At 47.8% G+C, this 18,779-nt stretch overlaps 1 protein-coding gene across 31 annotated transcripts in view; it reads right to left on the minus strand.

Annotated features, from left to right (window-relative positions):
* Nucleotides 1-18,779, minus strand: part of EIF4G3 (eukaryotic translation initiation factor 4 gamma 3) — an 86,943-nt gene that overhangs the window by 39,685 nt on the left and 28,479 nt on the right. For 10 of the 31 annotated variants that reach the window (XR_014931779.1, XR_014931780.1, XM_085508816.1 and 7 more), the window contains exons 4-9: nucleotides 15,187-15,282; nucleotides 13,770-13,883; nucleotides 10,646-10,678; nucleotides 2,374-2,394; nucleotides 1,406-1,585; nucleotides 670-784 (exon numbers count right to left, since the gene is read on the minus strand). Coding sequence is in view for 29 of the 31 variants with exons in the window: in XM_085508816.1 (XP_085364942.1) it covers nucleotides 670-784; nucleotides 1,406-1,585; nucleotides 2,374-2,394; nucleotides 10,646-10,678; nucleotides 13,770-13,883; nucleotides 15,187-15,282 (559 nt within the window). In the remaining 2 variants the exon portion in view is untranslated. The remainder of the gene's footprint in view (nucleotides 1-669; nucleotides 785-1,405; nucleotides 1,586-2,373; nucleotides 2,395-10,645; nucleotides 10,679-13,769; nucleotides 13,884-15,186; nucleotides 15,283-18,779) is intronic. The other 21 variants (XM_085508823.1, XM_085508827.1, XM_085508822.1 and 18 more) reach the window with 7 other exon arrangements.

The raw sequence follows: 18,779 nt of genomic DNA on the forward strand, positions 1-18,779 counted from the left end.
TGAACTACCTCTACACAGAAGACCACTGCCAAAGGAAGAGGTGCCACGGGATAGACAGACACTCACCCATCCGCATGCGGGGAGCGAGAAGAGAGGCAGCTGTGAGCTGCTGGGGGATGGAGAAGGATGCCCCTCTGCTTTGTGGTGTGGCTCTGAGCCTCACTGCCTGAGCAATGGGTCACACACACTCAGCACCACGTGCAAACAGCCATGGCACAGGCCAACCATGCACCGCACAGCAGCAGACAGCAGGTAAGGCACAGGGCTTGCCCTTCTCCCTTTCTAAATGAGGAACACGGGAAGCAAAGATGTTAAACCCCCTCTTGCTGCGCACACATGGAGGGCATAACTCAGAGGAAACCAGGGCTGTGGGATGTATTGACAACACCTTAATCAATAATGATTATTTAGCAGGGATTAACAGCCAGCCACTATTCTTGTTCACGTGTGACTGTGGGCAGTTCTATGAGCTACAGCCTTTCCTTGAGAATTCATACAAACAAAACCCCGTTACTGTCATTTTTTCAGGAGTGAATAATAAGGGCTGTGACACAACCTAATCGAGCAGCTATTTGAAGTTCAAACAAACGCTAACCCAGTTTGGTATTCTACATCTGCAGCCTGACAAGTGCAGAAAACACACCCAGGAAATCTCCCAGCAGAACTCACCATAGGCGTTGGGGAATTCCCCAGGACCCGGTCCTGGATAGAAGGGGCCCGGCCCGGGCGGCTGCACTGGGTACTGCTGGGGGGGCCCGACGTAGGGCGGGCCACTGTGGCGATACTAGGAGGAAAAACAACCAGCTGATTACAAAGAGTGAGGGGATGGTGTGCTGCTGCATGAAGGAAATGTGGCAGAACCCTCAAAAAATCAATAAAGATGAGGTTGTCAAACTTCTTTACAAAGACAAGTTGCTCTCCTGCTTTCACTAATACTGCGTTTTCATAAAGCCCGAGGTTTTAGAGCTGTTGTGTCAGTTTAAATATACCTACAGCATTTTCCAGGTGTTTGATTTCACACTGGTTCTGAAAGGACTTCAAAAACTAAAGGGATAATTTATTCCTAATGCCTCCATGCTCAGATGAGCAGATACTTCATGAAGGAGAAGGTTGGCATCTAAATCCACAACAAATGTTACAACTCTCTCTTCCTCCTGATCACAGAATCACAGAATGACCCGGGTTGGAAGGGACCTCAAGGATCATGAAGCTCCAACCCCCCTGCCTGGCAGGGCCACCAAACATACACATTTACTAGATCAGGTTGCCCAGGGCCCTGTCCAACCTGGCCTTGAACACCTCCGAGGACGGGGCATCCACAACCTCCCTGATGCTGCAGCAGGCATGGAGAAAATCCAGACAGTGCAAAGGTTGCTTCTAAAGTGCCTGGGAAAGGTATCTGTACCTGTGGTATACAGTACTGGGGTGCCTGAGGCATGGGATACGGCATCGGCAGGTGATTAACCATCATGATGTGTTGGTTGGTCTGATACACTGCGGTTGGTGTTTGTGCACCAGGACGGATGGAAGGGCTGCTGTTCTGGATGGTGGCTCGTGGAGGCTGGATCTGAGGCCTCTGAAAAAACTGGGGCAGGGAAGGGAGAGAGAGAGGAGAGAAGAGAGAACAAAGAGTCGGTCAGTCCTTCTGAGGAAGGATGGGCAGCACCATTACAAAGGCAGACAATATTGCCATTCAGTACTACTTCCAAAGGGTTGCCACGCATTCAGAAAACAGCAGGACAATTTCTGACTATTTGTAAACAACAAGTTCATGCTCACACCTTTGATTTTTGCCAGGTGTAATAATTTACATCCAGCTATTAGTTTGCATCCACTGAATTATACACCCCGACTTTCACAGCAACTATCAGAAACGTGACTTCTGTCAAATGTACTTGCATAAGGTGGGTGAATGCCAAAAGCCACCTGAATCAGGAAATCAAAGATCAAAAGCTGTTCCAATCTAACTCCAGAAGAGATGAAGCCCCGGCTTTACTGAGGCCAGAGATTCCCCATGCAAACAAAGCCATAGGACTTGTCTTGAGCTCTGTTTCCAGAAGGATGGCAACCTCTTCCAGGTAGCACCAAACTCCTCTATCATGTTTGCATGAAGTGATGCCCCAAACGAGAGTAACAGGTCCAGGAAACCAAGGAACCCACTGGAACGTGCTCAGGTCTCGACTTGGAAGCACTGAGAAAGGCATCGGCATCCCGGGATGGAGCATTAACAGCAGCCCTTGCTCCAGCTGTGAGCCTTGGCAACCCTCAGACCCAGTTGGTAAGGTATGCAGACAGTCAGGCATTCACTAACAGAATAATGATGCAAGTGATAAAGAGACACTTACGCCATGCAGAATCAGGAGTTAAAATTACCTGTATAGGTCTGAATCCTCCCTTCAATAACGAAGCAAGAAAGCAGCAGGAAACAGAAAGAAAGCCAATGGAACAGCTTACAGATCAATAGGAAGGAATAGGATTTAACATGCACCCTAACTGTACGCAGCTCCATTCATCTTTCTGCCCCACTGTGACTGAGCTCATACACAAAAAGCAAGAAGGACACTGAACTGGTGCAGGACTGTCCTACCAGAACCCCACATCGGGGGCAGAAACTCCTCTTGAAAAGTTTCATACGGAAGTACAAAAATTAATAGTAATAATAAAGAAAAGAAACCCTATAATTAACTGTAGGAATTGTGATGCCACACAAAGACTCCGTATTTACTCTGCTCTTAAGTTAAACACTTTTCCTTTCCGGTCTCTCTACAAAGTAGATAAAGCAGTAACACATGCTCAAATCATGGGTTTGGTCTCCACTTCTGCATCCAGACTGGAAGGATAAGAAATGCCGCGTATTTAATTGCTAAGCAAAAAAAATAACAATAATAAAATTAGGTAATTGTACATCACACTGAACACAGCTGACTGATGAAGTGCATTAATGCAAATAGTCTGTGAGTAACTGCATCATGAATGGTGAGAACCAAAAAAAAATAGAGGGTAACTGCTAATTTTTGAAGGCAAATTTTTGATGGTGATTGCTAATTTTTGATGGATTGTTGCTAATAATTGATGGAAAGCATGAGCTGGGCTTGTCTCCCTCGGCATTCAGAGAGAACAGGGCAGGGCGGAAGAAAGCTGTGATGTCTCTACATGACATGACAATGAAATTCAAGCGGTCGTTCTGGTGCTCCTGAGCACTCTATGATACCTACAGTGCTCCCATACCAAAACACGGCTCCAGAAAAGCCACTCCCTGCTGCAGGAATCCAGACATGTCCAACCCTGTGAGCCTGGGTGAAGAACCATCACTGCGCTCCATGAGACCCAGACAGAAGGCAGCTACAAGGGAAGTGAGGGTGCAGGAAGAGAATGGGAAGAGCAACGCTGCACTGCTCCTCCATTGACACAGCTGTGTGGCTCTACAGATGCAGGGGAACCACTATCAGGTTATATGCTAAATTGGTAATGAGATTAACTGAATTCTACAATTCCTCAATCCCTGAAGACATCAAAAAGTGCAGAAAGAATTCTAAAGTATTTTCTTTTATTGCTGCTTCTCTTCACTACTCTCAGAGCTCCTTATAAACGTGCAGACCCATCAGGAGGGATGCCTTGGAAGGGCCAGTACCCAAGCTTTGGGAATTAATGAAATCATGTCCTTTCTTCATCCACTGCCAACTGCTGAGCAATGACCATTGCTACGCTGTGAACAGGCTGCAGAACTCTGGGAGAGCCAGAGTGCAGTAGGGAATAAGGAGAGGGGAAGGGAGAGGAAGGAAAGGGAAGGGAAGGAGAGAGGAGAAGAGAAGGCAATAGCCACCATGGTTCTGCATCCATCTAGAGTGAAAGTGGTGGAGACAGATGCTCCCCAGCAACAGGGCAGAAGCTGGGAATCCTGCAGCGGTGCATGCAGGTGACATCCCACACTCCTGCACACATGTCAGGGGCCTGCTGGTAACACAGCACTGAAATGGCAGAGAAAAACCTGACAGTAATGGAAAGTGCTGGCTTATGGATAGCTTTTACTTTCTGCCTCTGGCAGAGCATGAAACACAAGGGGTAGAGGAGACATGCTGGAAAATCAGCTCCTTGTGGAACACAAGCCAGCTCTCCTTCCTGTCCTGGCAGATGGAATGAAAGCACGCTCCGTACACCAAGTAGGGTGGTGGTAGGCAGGACTGGCCTTCCATCGAGCACTCAGTAACACCAGAGGAGTGCAGAGATGCTCTATGGCAGAAAGAGAACCTCCAGCAAGGAAACCCGGGGTTAAGCAAGCAAACCAACAACCTCTCCACAACACTGCCCACACCATCACAGAGGGAGCTTGGATCCAGAGAGGAAGGAAAAAAAATAAGGTTCTCATTACTTCTAGGAAGAGGATACAGAAAGAAAAGAAGCAGATCCGTTATTCCAAACAAGACAACTGGAGGATGTGGAAGGGCCAGCCACAGGGGTCTCCAGCAAAGTCTGAATTACCTGAAGTTATTCCAGTTCCTGTAAGTCGAATTAAAATACACAAGAAAATCAGATTTCAGAGCACTGTTGGTTTATGGGTTTTACTGCCCAAACACTGCACTGTCAGACTTCTTGATCCTTTCTTCTCTCTTATGTCCCTTTGAAGCTAAACTAGCAATATTCAGAGTCATTCACAGGAATATTTTACTACACCATTTTGGTTTGCTAGAAGATTTGTCCTGAAAGGTCAAAGAGGTGCCCACACAGACACTATTTTCAGGTAACGCTAATGGCATCCTACAGGAGAATGCCAGGAGGTTAAAAACGGACATTCTGCCCCTCTTTCTTCCAGAAAGTGTAGCACTTGGCCCAGAGCACACAGTGCCCACACAGGGCCAGAATGAAGGTGCCCTGGTGCTTCTGACAGAACCCTTCCTGGACCACTGCTTCAAAAAGCCCTGCTGTATCTCAGCGATGGTCAAATTAATGCAAAACACTCTCCAGTCAACAAGCAAGCAGAGAAGAATTGAGCCGTGGTCCTCAAGTCCTTGTCTCATCCCTCATCTGCCCACCTCTGCTGGCTCAACAAGCTTTCATCAATTTAGCAGCTCTCCTTGTACCTGCCCAAGGAAATCTTTCTGGAAAACAAGAGAAGGATGATCACACACATACTGCCACTATTTCCTAACGCAGCAGTAATAACTCCCAGTTTCAACTGGAAATAACTGCTCTTGCTCATGTAACGATGGCATCACCCAGGCGGTCCCAGCTGATGGTTGGTATTTCCCTGGGCACAGCAGTGTGACAACTTGCTTTCTGCAATGCTGAATTATACCTTGCTTCCACGGCAGTGGCCCTTCTCACACAGGCTCCCTACGCTGCCTGTACTTCCCAGCCTTGTACTCATTAGGTTTGCTGCAGACCTTACCTGCTCTTCGTGCCAGGGTGACCAATGAAGGAAATCCACTACAAACCTCCTGCCTACCCTCTCAGCACTACTCTACCACTTACCTAATCACTCCTTATAGACATCCCAATACTCACATCACCGCAAATAAAACTGCAATGAGCTACAACTGCAACCTCAAACTAAACCAGTCTGCCACAGCTAGTAAACTTATCTCAAACACAATTACAGCCATACAACCTTTGAGTTTATACTTACACTGATTTCTGTTTTTAATCATACTGGGCTCTTCAAAGCATCCATTCTAAAATATTCCATGTCCTCCTGAAGTTGGTTCCCAAATTAAAGGTTATTCTGTGTTTTTGGACTCTAACTCCTAAGAAAACTGCTATTCCCAGCTGTGAGGATCCAAAGCAACAAGGTGACCCAACAGCCTCACACCAACAGGAAGAACACAAACAGGGACGCTATATGCACACAGCAGGATGCTGAGATTTTCAATCCCAGCCGCAGAGCAGCATCCCCTGGGCTGTGCAAGTGGACAACAGAAGTAAAAGTACCACTGCAAAACACTCAATGGCACCCATCTGCTCCCTGCTAGAGTGACAGGCCTCCCAGCTGTGCCTCCATAGCTGCATTACCAGCAGCAAAGATCAGTTATGCACGTTTAACTTTTACTCAGAAACACTGTGGTTGTTCCCATTGGACTTCAGCTGCTGTTCACTCAGCACAGCATCTTAAATCTCATCTTAACACTTTCTGTCACACAGGCTTCAATGACACCACCTATAGCACTGGCTGGCTTGGGGCCATTGGAGCGTCCCTGACCAAGAAGAGACTGCTGCCCCCACCATCTTCAGATGCTTGAACCGCGCTAATTTGAGGACTCCAAAGATTGAATAATTACAAGAAATGATATTAAGGAGCAATCCATCCCCTGACTGCAAAAGACGCAGGATCGATAACAAGCTTATTAATGGCATCACACAGATCATTACAAACCTCGCTGTGTTGCTGCCTTCCTACAAGAACAAGTTACACTGCCGTAACACACAGCAACACCACTGTGGGAGATGCACTTAGCGGTTTTTAGGGTACAAAATCAGCCTCAAAGTCTGCTGCTCATATTCCATAACATTTCTCTATTTTACTGTGCTACATTAATTTACATCGGACTAAAATTCCTCCTCATATTGGCTCTACAATGAGTTCACCCCAACCACTGTCACTCCTCTGCACAGCTAGATAGCAAAAATCCCTTTTTCCACCCCCGGTCTGCATGATGGGCAATGACTGAGGTTGGGATTAAAAGTTATGGGGTGCCCAAGTCAGGAAAACACTTGGGAAATCACAAATGCTGACTGGTGGCAGGGTCACAGCTGAGCCCAAAGAAAGCCTTAACCACAGTTATGACAGCAGGGTGCTGCACTACCATCACTGAGCCCAGTCGGCTGACCTGCCTCACCACAGAGCTTTCTCTTCCAGGTTCTGCTTCCACCAACTTAGTAATCGTTAGAAGCTTTATTAACAGCTCACAGTTTGTATTAGTATCAACCTGTGAAATAACTACTGACTGACAAATATCACAGAATCATAGGGGTTGCAAGGGACCTCTGGAGATCACCTGCTAATTTCCTGGAGCAAGATGCCCAGGAAAACTTCCAGGTAAGTTGTGAATATCACCAGAGAAGGAGACTCCCCCAACCTCTCTGGGCAGCCTGTTCCAGGACTCTGACACCTCCAATAGAAGAATATTTTTTCTGACATTCAGATGGAACTCCTGGGTTCCATTTTGTGCCCACTGCCCCTTATCCTGTTGCTGGGCACCACCAAAAAGAGCCTGGCCCCATCCACTTGCCTCCTGCCCGGCAGGTATTTCTACGTGTTGCTCAGATCCCCTCCCAGCCTTCTCCTCTCCACACTGAACAGCCTCAGGGCTCTCAGCCTTTCCTCATACAGGAGATGCTCCAGGCCATGATCTCTCTGCAGCCCTCCACTGGGCTCTCCCCAGCAGTTCCCTGCCTGCATTGAACTGGGCAGCCCAGCACTGGGCTCAGTGCTCCATGTGCCCTCCCCAGGGCAGAGCTGAGGGGAGGAGAACCTCCCTCGTGCTGCTGACCACGCTCCGTGCAATGCACCCAAGGGTCCCATTGGCCTTGCTGGCCACCATGGCACATTGCTGGCTTGTGGTTACCCTGTTGGCCACCAGGACACTGCTGAAGTCCTTCTCTTCTCAGATCCTCTCCAGCAGCACAGCCCCCAGCCTGCACTGATGCTTGCAGCTGTTCCTCCCCAGGTGTGAGACTCTACACTTGCTCTTGCTGAACCTTATCAGGGTCCTCTCTGCCCAACTCTCCAGTCTGTCCAGGACTCACTGAATGGCAGCACAGCCTTCTGGTGTGTCAGCCACTCCTCTCAGCTTTGGACCATGGTAAACTTGCAGAGGGTGCATCTATCCCTTCATCCAGGTCACTGATGAAGATGCTGAACATGACTAAATCCTGTACTGACCACCAGGGAACACCACCAGCTACGCACCTCCAGCGAGATTCCATGCCACTGATCACAGCCCTCCGAGCTCTGCCAGTCAGTCTATTCTCAATCCACCTCACAGTCCATTTATATTTCCCACACTACCCAACCTTGCCTATGAGGATGTTAAGGGAAACAGTGTTGAAAGGCTTGCTGAAATTACGTTAGCATTCACTGCCCTCCTCTTGTCTACTCAGCCGGCCATGACATCACGGTCAAGGATGATTTCCTGTTGCTGAATTCATGTTGACTACTCTTGATATTTCTTCTCTTCCACTTGCTTGGAGATGACACCCACAATAAGCCGTTCCATCACCTCCCCAGGGATGGAGGTAAGGATGGCACCCAGAGTTGCCTGGCTCCTCTTTCTTGCCTTTTCCGAAGACTGGAGTGATGGTGGATTTCCATCAGTCTTCAGGCACACCTCCTACTCCCCATGACATTTCAGAGATGACAGAAAGCAGTTCAGCAGTCACTCTGTCAGCTCCCTCAACACTCATGATTGCAGCCAGACAGAGCCCATGGATTTGCATGCGTCAGGTCTGCCTCAATGACCTCTGACCAGATCCTCCTCAACAAGGGGAAATCTTCCTTCCTCCAGACTCCCACTTATCCCCAGGGTCTGCAATTCCTGAGTGCCAGTTTCAGTAGAAAAGACCAAAGCAAACAATATCTTCAGTAATTCTGCTTTCTCAGTGCCCCCGTAACCAGGGCACCCACTAATTCAGCAGCAGGCCCACACTGTCCCCAGTCTTCCTTTTGCTACTGACATACTTAACAAAGCCCTTCGTCATGTCCTTGACCTCCCTCAACAGGATTAATTCCAAGTGGGCCTTAACATTCCTCACTGCAATGCCCTGGCAGTGTTCTTATATTCCTCCAAGGCAGCTAAAGACTTTTTCCACACTCCAGAAACTTTCTTCTTCTGCTCAAGTTTTTCCTTGAGCGAAATGCACATCCACATGGGTCTTCTATCACCTTTGCCTGATTTTTTACTCACAGAGATGCAAAGATCTTAAGCTTGGACGAAATGGTGCTTGGGAGTCAACAAACCCCTTACCTTCCAGCATTCTAACCCACGCGATACCTCCAAGCAGACCCTGAAGAGGTCAGAGCTGGCTCTCCTGAAGCCCAGGGTTGCAATCCTACTTATTGCCTTGTTTCTTCCTTGAAAGATCCTGAACTTCACCATCCCACAGTCACATGCATCCAAGGCTACCCCCAACCTTCATATCCCTTGCCAGTCCTGCTTTGTAAGAACCAGGTCCAGCAGTGCTCTCTCCTCACTGAGTGCCCCACCAGCTGCCTCAGAAAGTCATGCCTTCTGTGCTGCAGGACCCTCCTGGACTCTGTTTGCTTTTCCAGCCAACATCAGGGTGACAGAAGTCTCCCATCATGCATTATCATATAATATCAACACAGAGCTGAAGAACAACAATACCTGAACAAGATACTCTGTCATTCTGCATGTTGCACAATAATCCTTGCAAACATTCCTCCACCACTGTCTGTCAATGCAATCCCTTACCATGCAAGAAATCATTTCTCTCTCTCACATGACATTTCCCTGCAAGTCCAGAAAACACCCTGTTCTACTCTTCAAGCCTCTTTTTTTTTGTCCTGCTCTGGAAGGGTGCATGGCTGCCTGCTGCTCACTGAGGCACACAGCACAAAGCTGATCAGTGTGTCCCTCTTACCTGCTGTCCCAAAGGCATGCACTGCTGTAGCACCAAGCCCCTCAAACCAGTAGGAGTGATGTGACAACTACAGCTCTCCTGGAACACACCTTCTGTGACGTAAGCCTGTCCCAACATTGCGAGAGTGAACCAAATTATTTTTATTCCGTTAACATGCTGCAAACCAATGGGTTCTTTTCAAGGAAGGAGAAGGAAGAGTGCCATGGAAACACCAAGGTGGGAGAGCCTTCCCACACCACTGTGCCCCTGCTTCGCTGTCCCACACATCCAGGTGGCTCAGGCCACCTCTGTCCCCAATAAAGCTACAATGGGGAATAAAACCAGTCCCCAGACATACCAACAAAGAGCTTTGGCACAAACCATGTTGGAGCTGATGGAGAAGACAACTTTGGACAGGTCAAAACAGAGCTGTGTGTCTGTCCATATTCCTCTGCCATTTTGTCCTCCCCTTGATTTCTAGAACTATTCTTTATTTTTGTTCCTCTTAGCCAAGTGATTCCTAAAGATACCCAAGTCATACAGCAGGAACACTACAAAGATTCCTAGTGTCTGGATTTCACATACTGAGGGGGAAAAAAAAAAAAAACACTGCGCAATGTAAGGATAACAGATAACCAGGAATATACACAAGGAATGAATGAACTTGAATTTCTGAGTTTAAAGAGTAGAATTTTCAGAAAGACATGAATGCCCAGCTCACGTCCAAGTCTTCAGCTCAGGCAACGTCATGCACTGGGCGTTTTGAGAAACACGAGCTCCTAGCGACTCAGAAAGGCAAGCAAATCTCACACATACCTGGCAACCTCTACACGTTCTCCATTCCTATGGAAATGGTGTAAGTGGGGTGGTTAATGACTGCAGTGACACCAAACTGGAGCTATGTGTTACTCCGCATTGCAGGCAGCTTGTTAGCAGGGTTATGCGGGTGCTAGCAGCTACGAACGGGGCTCCACAGCTGGCCTCCGCCCCAGGTTAGTGGGTGACAGCCTCTGACCACCCCCTCCCCCAGCAGATTAGTTTAGGATGGTAATGAAGGGGCGGGGTACTGTACCTGGTGATGGGCAGGTCGAGGCCCCGCTGCAAACTGGGGAAAGGCGGGAGAAACAAACACAAAAGGAAAGGCACAAAGAGTCAGAAACACCACAACGAAACCAAAATGTCACACTCTATGCAAAAATAAACCCACAAGGAAAACCACAAACAGTCGAAGCTCTGCTGCAGGACAGTGACAGACAGGTACTGAGATAGAACGGGTGAACACTGCTATGGGGAGTGGAGTGTGTGCTGCTGTGGAGCTGGCGGACAAACAGCCAAAGCTGCCAGTCGTTTAGAGGTGCTCGGGGGCAGTGCAGGCATTCATCGCCCTGCCTGGGGAAAAACTCAAAGAAGCAGCAGTGAAGGTTTGCAGCAGTTTACAGTGGAGGCAAATGGTGAAAGCAGCTGGGCTCGGAGCTGCTCCCCAGTCTTTATGGGGAGGGGTTGTCAACCCCATCTGAAGGCACTGCTGGCACCAGCAACAGGAGGGCCCCAGCCCCAAGCATGGGGCACATCGCTTCCCACCCGCCTGGGTTTCACAGGGAGGAAAGCATTCAGAATTTAACATGCTTGGTCAACATTAAAGCATTTTCCAGTAAGTAACAGGTTGTTAAAATAGAAATAAAAATGAATGCAAGAAATGGAAAATATAAATAAAGATGACAAGGAATCCTCTTTCAGAAGCCAAGTTAGGTACTTCAGCTCTCAATCTGCAGCCTAACCAGCAGAATTATCAGATGAGAACAGGTTCACCTATGGGTGACAGCTCCAATATTTAAAGGGAGCAATGAGACTGGGTCCCACTGTGATGTTCCTCTGCCCGGCACTGTGCAGAGGTGCCCCACATCCCTTCGCTGCCCCTGCTGGGACCCTGAGGGCTGCCATGGATTCTGCGGTAGAGAAGGACTAACAAGAAAAGCAATCAAAACTGGCTGCTAATTACTGACTCCTGCAACAAGAGATTTTTTTCTCAGAATAAGTGGAGTGGGAATGACTTCCAGCCCTACATCCCTGCTATTTCAGTAGCATTAAATACAAAAGACAAGTTTAAATATTCACTGGTCCAGCTGATTTTCTCCCTAATAAACATCCTAATCACTCGCTTCCCATGTCTCCAAGAAGCAGGCTCCAATACCAGCGTTCATACACTCCCTCTACCTTCACTTCACTAAAACATCAGGGTGGAAAGGTGGAAACCTTCAGAAATGAGGAAACGCACACACAGTGATTACTGTGAGAGCTCACACGGAATCACCTGCACTGATTCACCCCATGACATCCCCACCCCCAGCAGGCACTGCTGAACAATATCCCTCATCTTTCCAGATAAGAAAAAACACACAAGATTCTCAGCTCTTCAAAGACCTGCTGACCAGCGGCTGCTACAGGAAACACTGGCCTATGGGAGCCTAGTGGAGATGGATGCACTTTGGGTCCCTGCTCCTCAGGAAGAACTCCTCAAACACGCAACATTGTTTGAGAAGAAGGAATAGTGCTGACCCTGGAAAGGTCAAGAGGGGCCTTTCTGGCGGGGCTGCGTGCCCTGCTGTATGTCAGTGAAAAATAAATGCATCAGATGTGTTTTAGAAGCAGTAAAAAGAGCATAATGGGTTACAAAAACCTTGTGCTGCTTCATCTGAGGGCCAAAAAGCCTCTCTCTTATCACTGTTCTGCAGGAAAGATTTGTTCTCAACAAGAACTGATGCTTACACCTTAGGAAGCCAGGGACTATGCCAGCGTGAACAGCAATGTGTTAGGAGAAAAAGAATATAGACAAATAAAAACAAAACCTCAAAAGTTAGTGAAAAACACCCTGATCTGTTTGCACTGGTCACCATTGGCTATTGATTTTTTTTAATTTTTTGTTTGTTTGTTTAAGAAAACAATTCAGGTTGACAGGATTCATTCCTATTAGCAGCTGTAAGCAACAGAACAAACTGTAGTCACTGCTGGCTCAGATTCAAACGGGCACTTTGCTCTTCTGAGGGCTGCAGGATGGAAGGGCAGCTTGGCAGGGAAACCTGGCGGCAGCACTGCACACACCTGGGCATGGCCACTATCTACTGCTGGTGGTCCAGCACAGGGAGCACCTACCTGGAAAGAGCCATTGCTGGATGGCACAAACGCCAGCGTGGGCTTTGGCAGATGTACAACAGGCAGCCGGTGCTGCCATCACCTAACGGGTCATCTGCGGCAGTGTGAGAGAACTCAGATTTCATTCTCTTTCCCCCTGCTGGAGCTGCACCTTGACATTCACACTACCCCACAGCAGCGGCGCTAGGAAGGTAATGGGGACAACACGTGAAACCAGTTGGGATTGCAAAGGCAGCTGTTCTGGGAGGAACAGAAAAGCCTGAGCCGTGCAATTGCCAATGGCCCTGGGATGCACAGACTGCATGGAAGGAGCTCCAGCCACCCTGGCAGCATCACCACAGCAGGACGACGGGGCCACATGTGGGTGGCAGAGCCATCCTGCCACCTTCCTCTGCCCCCTGCGCCCTCCCCTCACCACCAAAAAAGAACGTTAAAAATAAATGAAAAATAATAATAATAATAATAATAATAATAAAGTAAACCAAGGCCAGAACAAAATGCAAGAGTACCTCAGGAATGGCCAGTCTTGCATTTATTTTGGGGTGGGGAGGTGGAATGGAATGTTATGTGCGTGGCTTTTAGTAATGGGGGTGGAAATGGTCACTAACAGAGCAGATGGAAAAAACTGCATACAGGAGAGTTTTAAAAAAAAAAAGGTTCACAACCACAGAGAAATGGCTGACAACTGCAGGTCAATTCTTCCTCAGTACCTCCTCAGTAACAGACAAGCCCCTACAATTTGATACGTTTTTGGCCAAATCTCCTGAAAACATCATCTGCTGAGCAGAAAACCCAAAGTCACTCTGGTCTCCGTCCTACCAGGTCAGACCCTCCAAACTGCAATTCAACTTTGGATGTTCTGTCGCCACTTAACCTGGCAGGAACTGCCACGGGAGCTCATGCTTTTAGCAAAGAAGCAAATCAGTGCATTTCTGTAGATCAGCCAACAAAAAAGATGTAGTAAAAAAATAAAGAAATAAAGAAATAAAACAGTGCCATCGGCACAATCGCCTGCAAGAAGGAGTACAGTTTGTTATATTGCTTACAATGCAGTATTTTATCCAGCCTCTTCCAGCCAGGGACCTGTAAACCGGACTCTGTTCCAAAACCTTCCTCCTCTTCCAGTTGTCTGTGCAATGTATTGGCACTGTTCTGCTGGGCTGTCAAAAAAACTGGTTTAGAGATGCAGCTCTTCAGTCAGGTTTTGCTCCAGTTCTAACCATATCAATTTATTTTCGCTTTTCAACAATTAAAGACAAAGACGTTGAATATACTTACTGAGCAAAGAGCTCTACCATCAGTATCCCACGTTACTGACCAGAACAGGGGACTAGGAAAGCAGCAGGATCTAGTGGGGTCCCCAGCACATCATCACACCTGGCATTAATTGGCTAACCCATGGCACAGAGGTCAGCGGCTCTCAGAACTAACCCTCCTGCAGCCCCTGGAGGCAGAACCCCCAGGAGTGGGGCACACACATCAGTGCAGCCGCACGGGGGGAAGCTAGCCCTGTACTGTACCTGTTAAGTGGGCAAACAGAAGGCTTCTGTCTCGGAGGCTTTCAGTTGCCACGCTTCAGCAGCATTCATCTTACTCTAAAAAGAGAAGAGTGCTGGGAATGGTGCAGTGGTTTTACAGGTAACCTGAAGTGTTGCGACGCATATGCAGGTTCACAAGAGGCGCAGGGACTCCTGCTCCCTTGGCTACCCAAGGCTTCCAGCATCAGGGCAGCATGCTAGCAGACCTGCAGCACGGGGCTAAGCATGCGATGCCACAGAAAAGTCTCCTAGCACCACGTGGGACTGTACTACAAGCTGAGATCTGCCAACAAGAGCTCAGGGAACCAAAGGCCTGTCATAGTAGAGCAGTACAAAAAGATTACAGAGGACAACAAAACCTGAAGGCAGATGGAAGGGGGGCTTGCCACAGCAAGATCGGGGGGGACACAAAAGCTCCACCTTCCATGCACAAGCACCTACCTAGTGCTAAGAAGTGAATGGGTAGAACTGATCCAGTGGCACTGAGTAAAGCCCACAGGCCACTGGGGACTGAGTGTGACTGAGAGAAGTGCTTTCATTTACCGATCTTTGTGCTACCACTTTAGCAAATACTTCCTTAAAGAAAAAAAAAAAAAAAAAGAAAAAAATGAAGCAAAGAGAAAGATTCTGGTAATGAATCTAATTCTAAAATGAAGTGAACCTGAAAGCAACTATGCTAAAAATAAATCATGTTATTTGAATGTAGATGAGAATCCCTCCATCATCTTTTTTCTGATAAGGAAAATCATCCTATGAGGACAGCGCCTGCATATTCAGTCAAGATTTGCCATTTGGAATGTGCTTCCAGTTCAGTAAAACCAGCCTTCCAGAGAAGTGGCCAAGTGCTACAGACACACATACACAAAAAGAACCACACAAACGAGGAAGAAAGAAGAGGAGATAAAGCAAAGATGGGCTGCCTTACCGGTGAGCGGGTCTGAGGCTGAGTGTTCATTGTTTGTGGGGCCTGAGGGTACACCAGCGTGGTTGGAGCTGCATTCTGTCCTGAGGGGTAAGGAGCCTGCCAGGGAACAAGAAAGTAACACAACATGAGTGTACCCAAGGACTTGTGCCAGAAGGTAGGAACTGAAAGCATCATCAAGGCAGACTGTTATTACCATTAAGATAAAGACAACACACACACAGACTAGGTGATTACCATGGCCAAAGACTTCTCTATCAAGGATCCAATCAATTTTAAGTGCAGAAGTGCCACCATGGAAAACAGCGACAAGCACACACCAGAGCACCTCTGTCACCACAGCTCTGTGGCCTGGTCCCTCTGGCAGCACAGCTCCCAGAAGGCTGCTCAGAACCTGTTTCCAAGGAGAGATGGAGCCGTAGGCACTGCTGCCAAACCCTCCACAATCCACAAGAAGTTCAGATGCATTTACTACAAGCCGCTGCTGCTATAAAGCATTTGCAACACAATGAAACCTCTCAAAATTGTTACAGCTGTAAGACAGACCATTGGCTGCATATATTTTCATAGTTCCGCTGATTTCAATGGGCTATAACAATTTGTATTACCAGATGCTCTCCCCCCACGTTATTTGCCCGAAGTAACAACAAACCACAGCTTTAGAGCTACACCAATCACCGCTCTAACAAGACATTCCTCCTTTCTGAGGATGTTTCCTTGGTGTAATCTCCCTTTAAAAAATAGCAACTACAATTATAACCTACCTTTTCTTTAAATAATAACGTAATAAAGAAAGAAAAAAGAAACTTGTGCAACAGCAGTTCCACAGCAATCAAGACAGGATTTGCAGCAGGGCTGGCTGGTGATCCAGCATAAAGCCTGAAGCTCAGTTTCAGGCAAATTGTGGTGTAGGAACAGCACAAAGCCCTGAAATGCAGGGCTGAAGCCTACAAACCTTCTGTGCCTAAGACAGTAAACCACTCCAAGGATAAGCAGGCCTGCCCTGGCCTTGAAGAGAGGATCAGCCAGTCCTTACAAGGTGTACTAGGAGTTTTACTGATGGCTGATTGCATAACACACATATTTCCCAGCTCCCAGATTCAAGGTGCATCACGCTGTCTGGTCCCACACTGCCCCACTTAGCCAAACTGGTCATCACTGAGCAAAACCCAAGTACAAGCACACAGGCACTGAAGGACAGCATTCTCACTGCACAAGCTAATTCAGGAGGACAGTCTGTTCTTTTCCACCTGATTTTCACATTGCTTTTTGGGTCAAGAAGATAATAAAAATCCCTGTCCCCAAGCATATTGTCAGATTTTTGCTGTCAGCGTAGAATAACGGGTAGAATATTTAGCTGAAAAAATGTTATTCTGCAGCAGCTCATACCAACACAACAGAAAAGACTGGGCTGAGAGCCATTAAATGCTTTCATCAGCTCCTGCTCTGGAAGCAGCAACCTCTGGCAGGCTTGCAGCTGCCCTCCTCCTGGGGAGCTCACTTACTTAGACCAATCCTGTCAAACCAGTGTTTCCTTCCCTTTTTACCACTGGCGAAGTCTCCAATTGACATTAACAAGTCATTTGCCTTCTAGTTTTTGAGATGTCAGATGCAGCATCAAATATTTTCCCTTTTATTTGACAAGTGTGATTCTGCTTGAGCTGTTCATATCAAAAACTATCTCACATAACTCACAGCAGTAACTGTAGTGAGGGCTCTCAGTCAATCAAACAATCAAGGCCTAACAAGATGCAGGGAAAATGCAGTCCACCATTGAGTAAAGCCTGCAGCTGTGTTGCCGCACTCGGGACTTTCTGCCCATCTTCTCCTGTGGGAGGACCAACAGCTCCGTGTCCATCTGGGTGCTCCTCTCACATCCTACATGATGGAAACTCCCTGTGCCTCATGAGAAGAGGCATTACCCCAGACTGCTCCAACCGCTCCTCCTCCCAGACAAAAGGGGGAAGTATCAGGTATTCCTCCCCTTCTTCAGGCCCAGGAAAACATGCTTTCTTCAGGCTTACATTGCATGCAACAGAAAAAAAAAGGTCAGAAAGTTTCCACACTACTACCACCATCCCAACCCACCTCTAAACAGGGATCCCTATGAACACTAAGCCTAACAACTCAACATTTAGCCAGCACGACTGCAAAGCAGGCATTTCAAAACACAGTGCCACATTCAAGTACAGCCATCTCATTGAGAACAGATGTCAGTTCTGACACTTGAAAGGCTGAGAGGCAAATACAAGGCACTGCAGCACAGTATCTAATTTGTGTAAGCATTTAAACACTATCAGAGTCAGTATAGCATTAAGTTATAAAAAAAAAAACAACAATTGTATCAAAACTCAAACGGCAGCTACTGATGGGCTCCTTCTGCTATTAAACTGTCATCAAAACAAGGTAATGCTTTGGGCAGCCGGCACTGTTCCCAACCACAACAGCCGATAACTGAAGCACATCTACACCCACAGCACAGGCAGCAAACAGGAGGAGCTCAAACCACTGTACAGCAGGCAAAATCTGACTTAGTTGCCATCACCAAAACGCAAGGGGAACACTCACAATTAGAGAGCTGCAAGAGAGGGCCTTGCAAGATCAGCTATCTTCAGGGCACTCAGCACCCTGACCTCGAGGGATGGGGAGCAGAATAAGCCCCAGAATTCAGGAGGAAACAAAGATCTGCTGCTCCATCTGGACTACCACAAGTGCATGGGGCTAATGGGACCCACCCGGGGTGCTGAGGGAATGAACAGAGGTGACAGCTAAGCTGCTTTCCATCATTTATCAGCAGTTCTGGTCAGCAGGGTAGATCCCACATGACTGGAACTGCTAATGTGATGTTTAACTACAAGGGCTGGAAGGAAGATCCGGGGAGCTGTAGGCCCATCAGTGTGACATGAATCACAGGAGGTCATTGAGCAGATGGTCCTCAGTGAACTCACTCAGCAATTGAGGGGCAACCAGAGGATGAGGCCCAGTCAACATGTGTTCACAAAAGGCAGGTCCTGCCTGACCAACCTCATCTCCGCTGGTACCAGGTGACCGTCTGGGAGTCACAGAGAAAGGTTGTAGTCTACCTAGACTCCAGCAAAGCCCCTGACTCTGTCTCCCACAGCATTCTCCTGGGGAAGCAGCAGCCCATGGCTGGGACAGGTGCTCTCTTTGCTAGCTGGATGGCCAGGCCCACAGAGTGGTGGTGAATGGAGTTACATCCAGCTGGCAGCCGGACACAGCCATGTTCCCCAGGGATCGATGCTGGGGCGCATCCAGTTTGATATCTCCATTGATGAGCTGGATGAGAGCACTGAGTGCACCCTCAGTAAGTTTGCAGATGACACCCAGATGGGAGCAGATTTCTATCCGCCTGGGGGTGGGGAAGGCCCTACAGAAGGACCTGAATTAACAAACATCATCTAAACAAACATGTTTCACAGCTCTTACACAACAACACGTGCTAATGGCACGCTTCAATCCAGATGGAGGTGTGCTGTAGCTGGAATTTGTGTTAAACAGCATCATGGGAAAAGGGGGAGGGGGGAGAAATAAGTGCTTTGTAGATATCAGCAGCCTAAAATACAACCAAAAGGAGC

Source organism: Coturnix japonica, chromosome 9 (genome assembly GCF_054131305.1).
Source record: "Coturnix japonica strain WE chromosome 9, WE-NBRP24, whole genome shotgun sequence".
NCBI classification, from domain to species: Eukaryota; Metazoa; Chordata; class Aves; order Galliformes; family Phasianidae; genus Coturnix; species Coturnix japonica.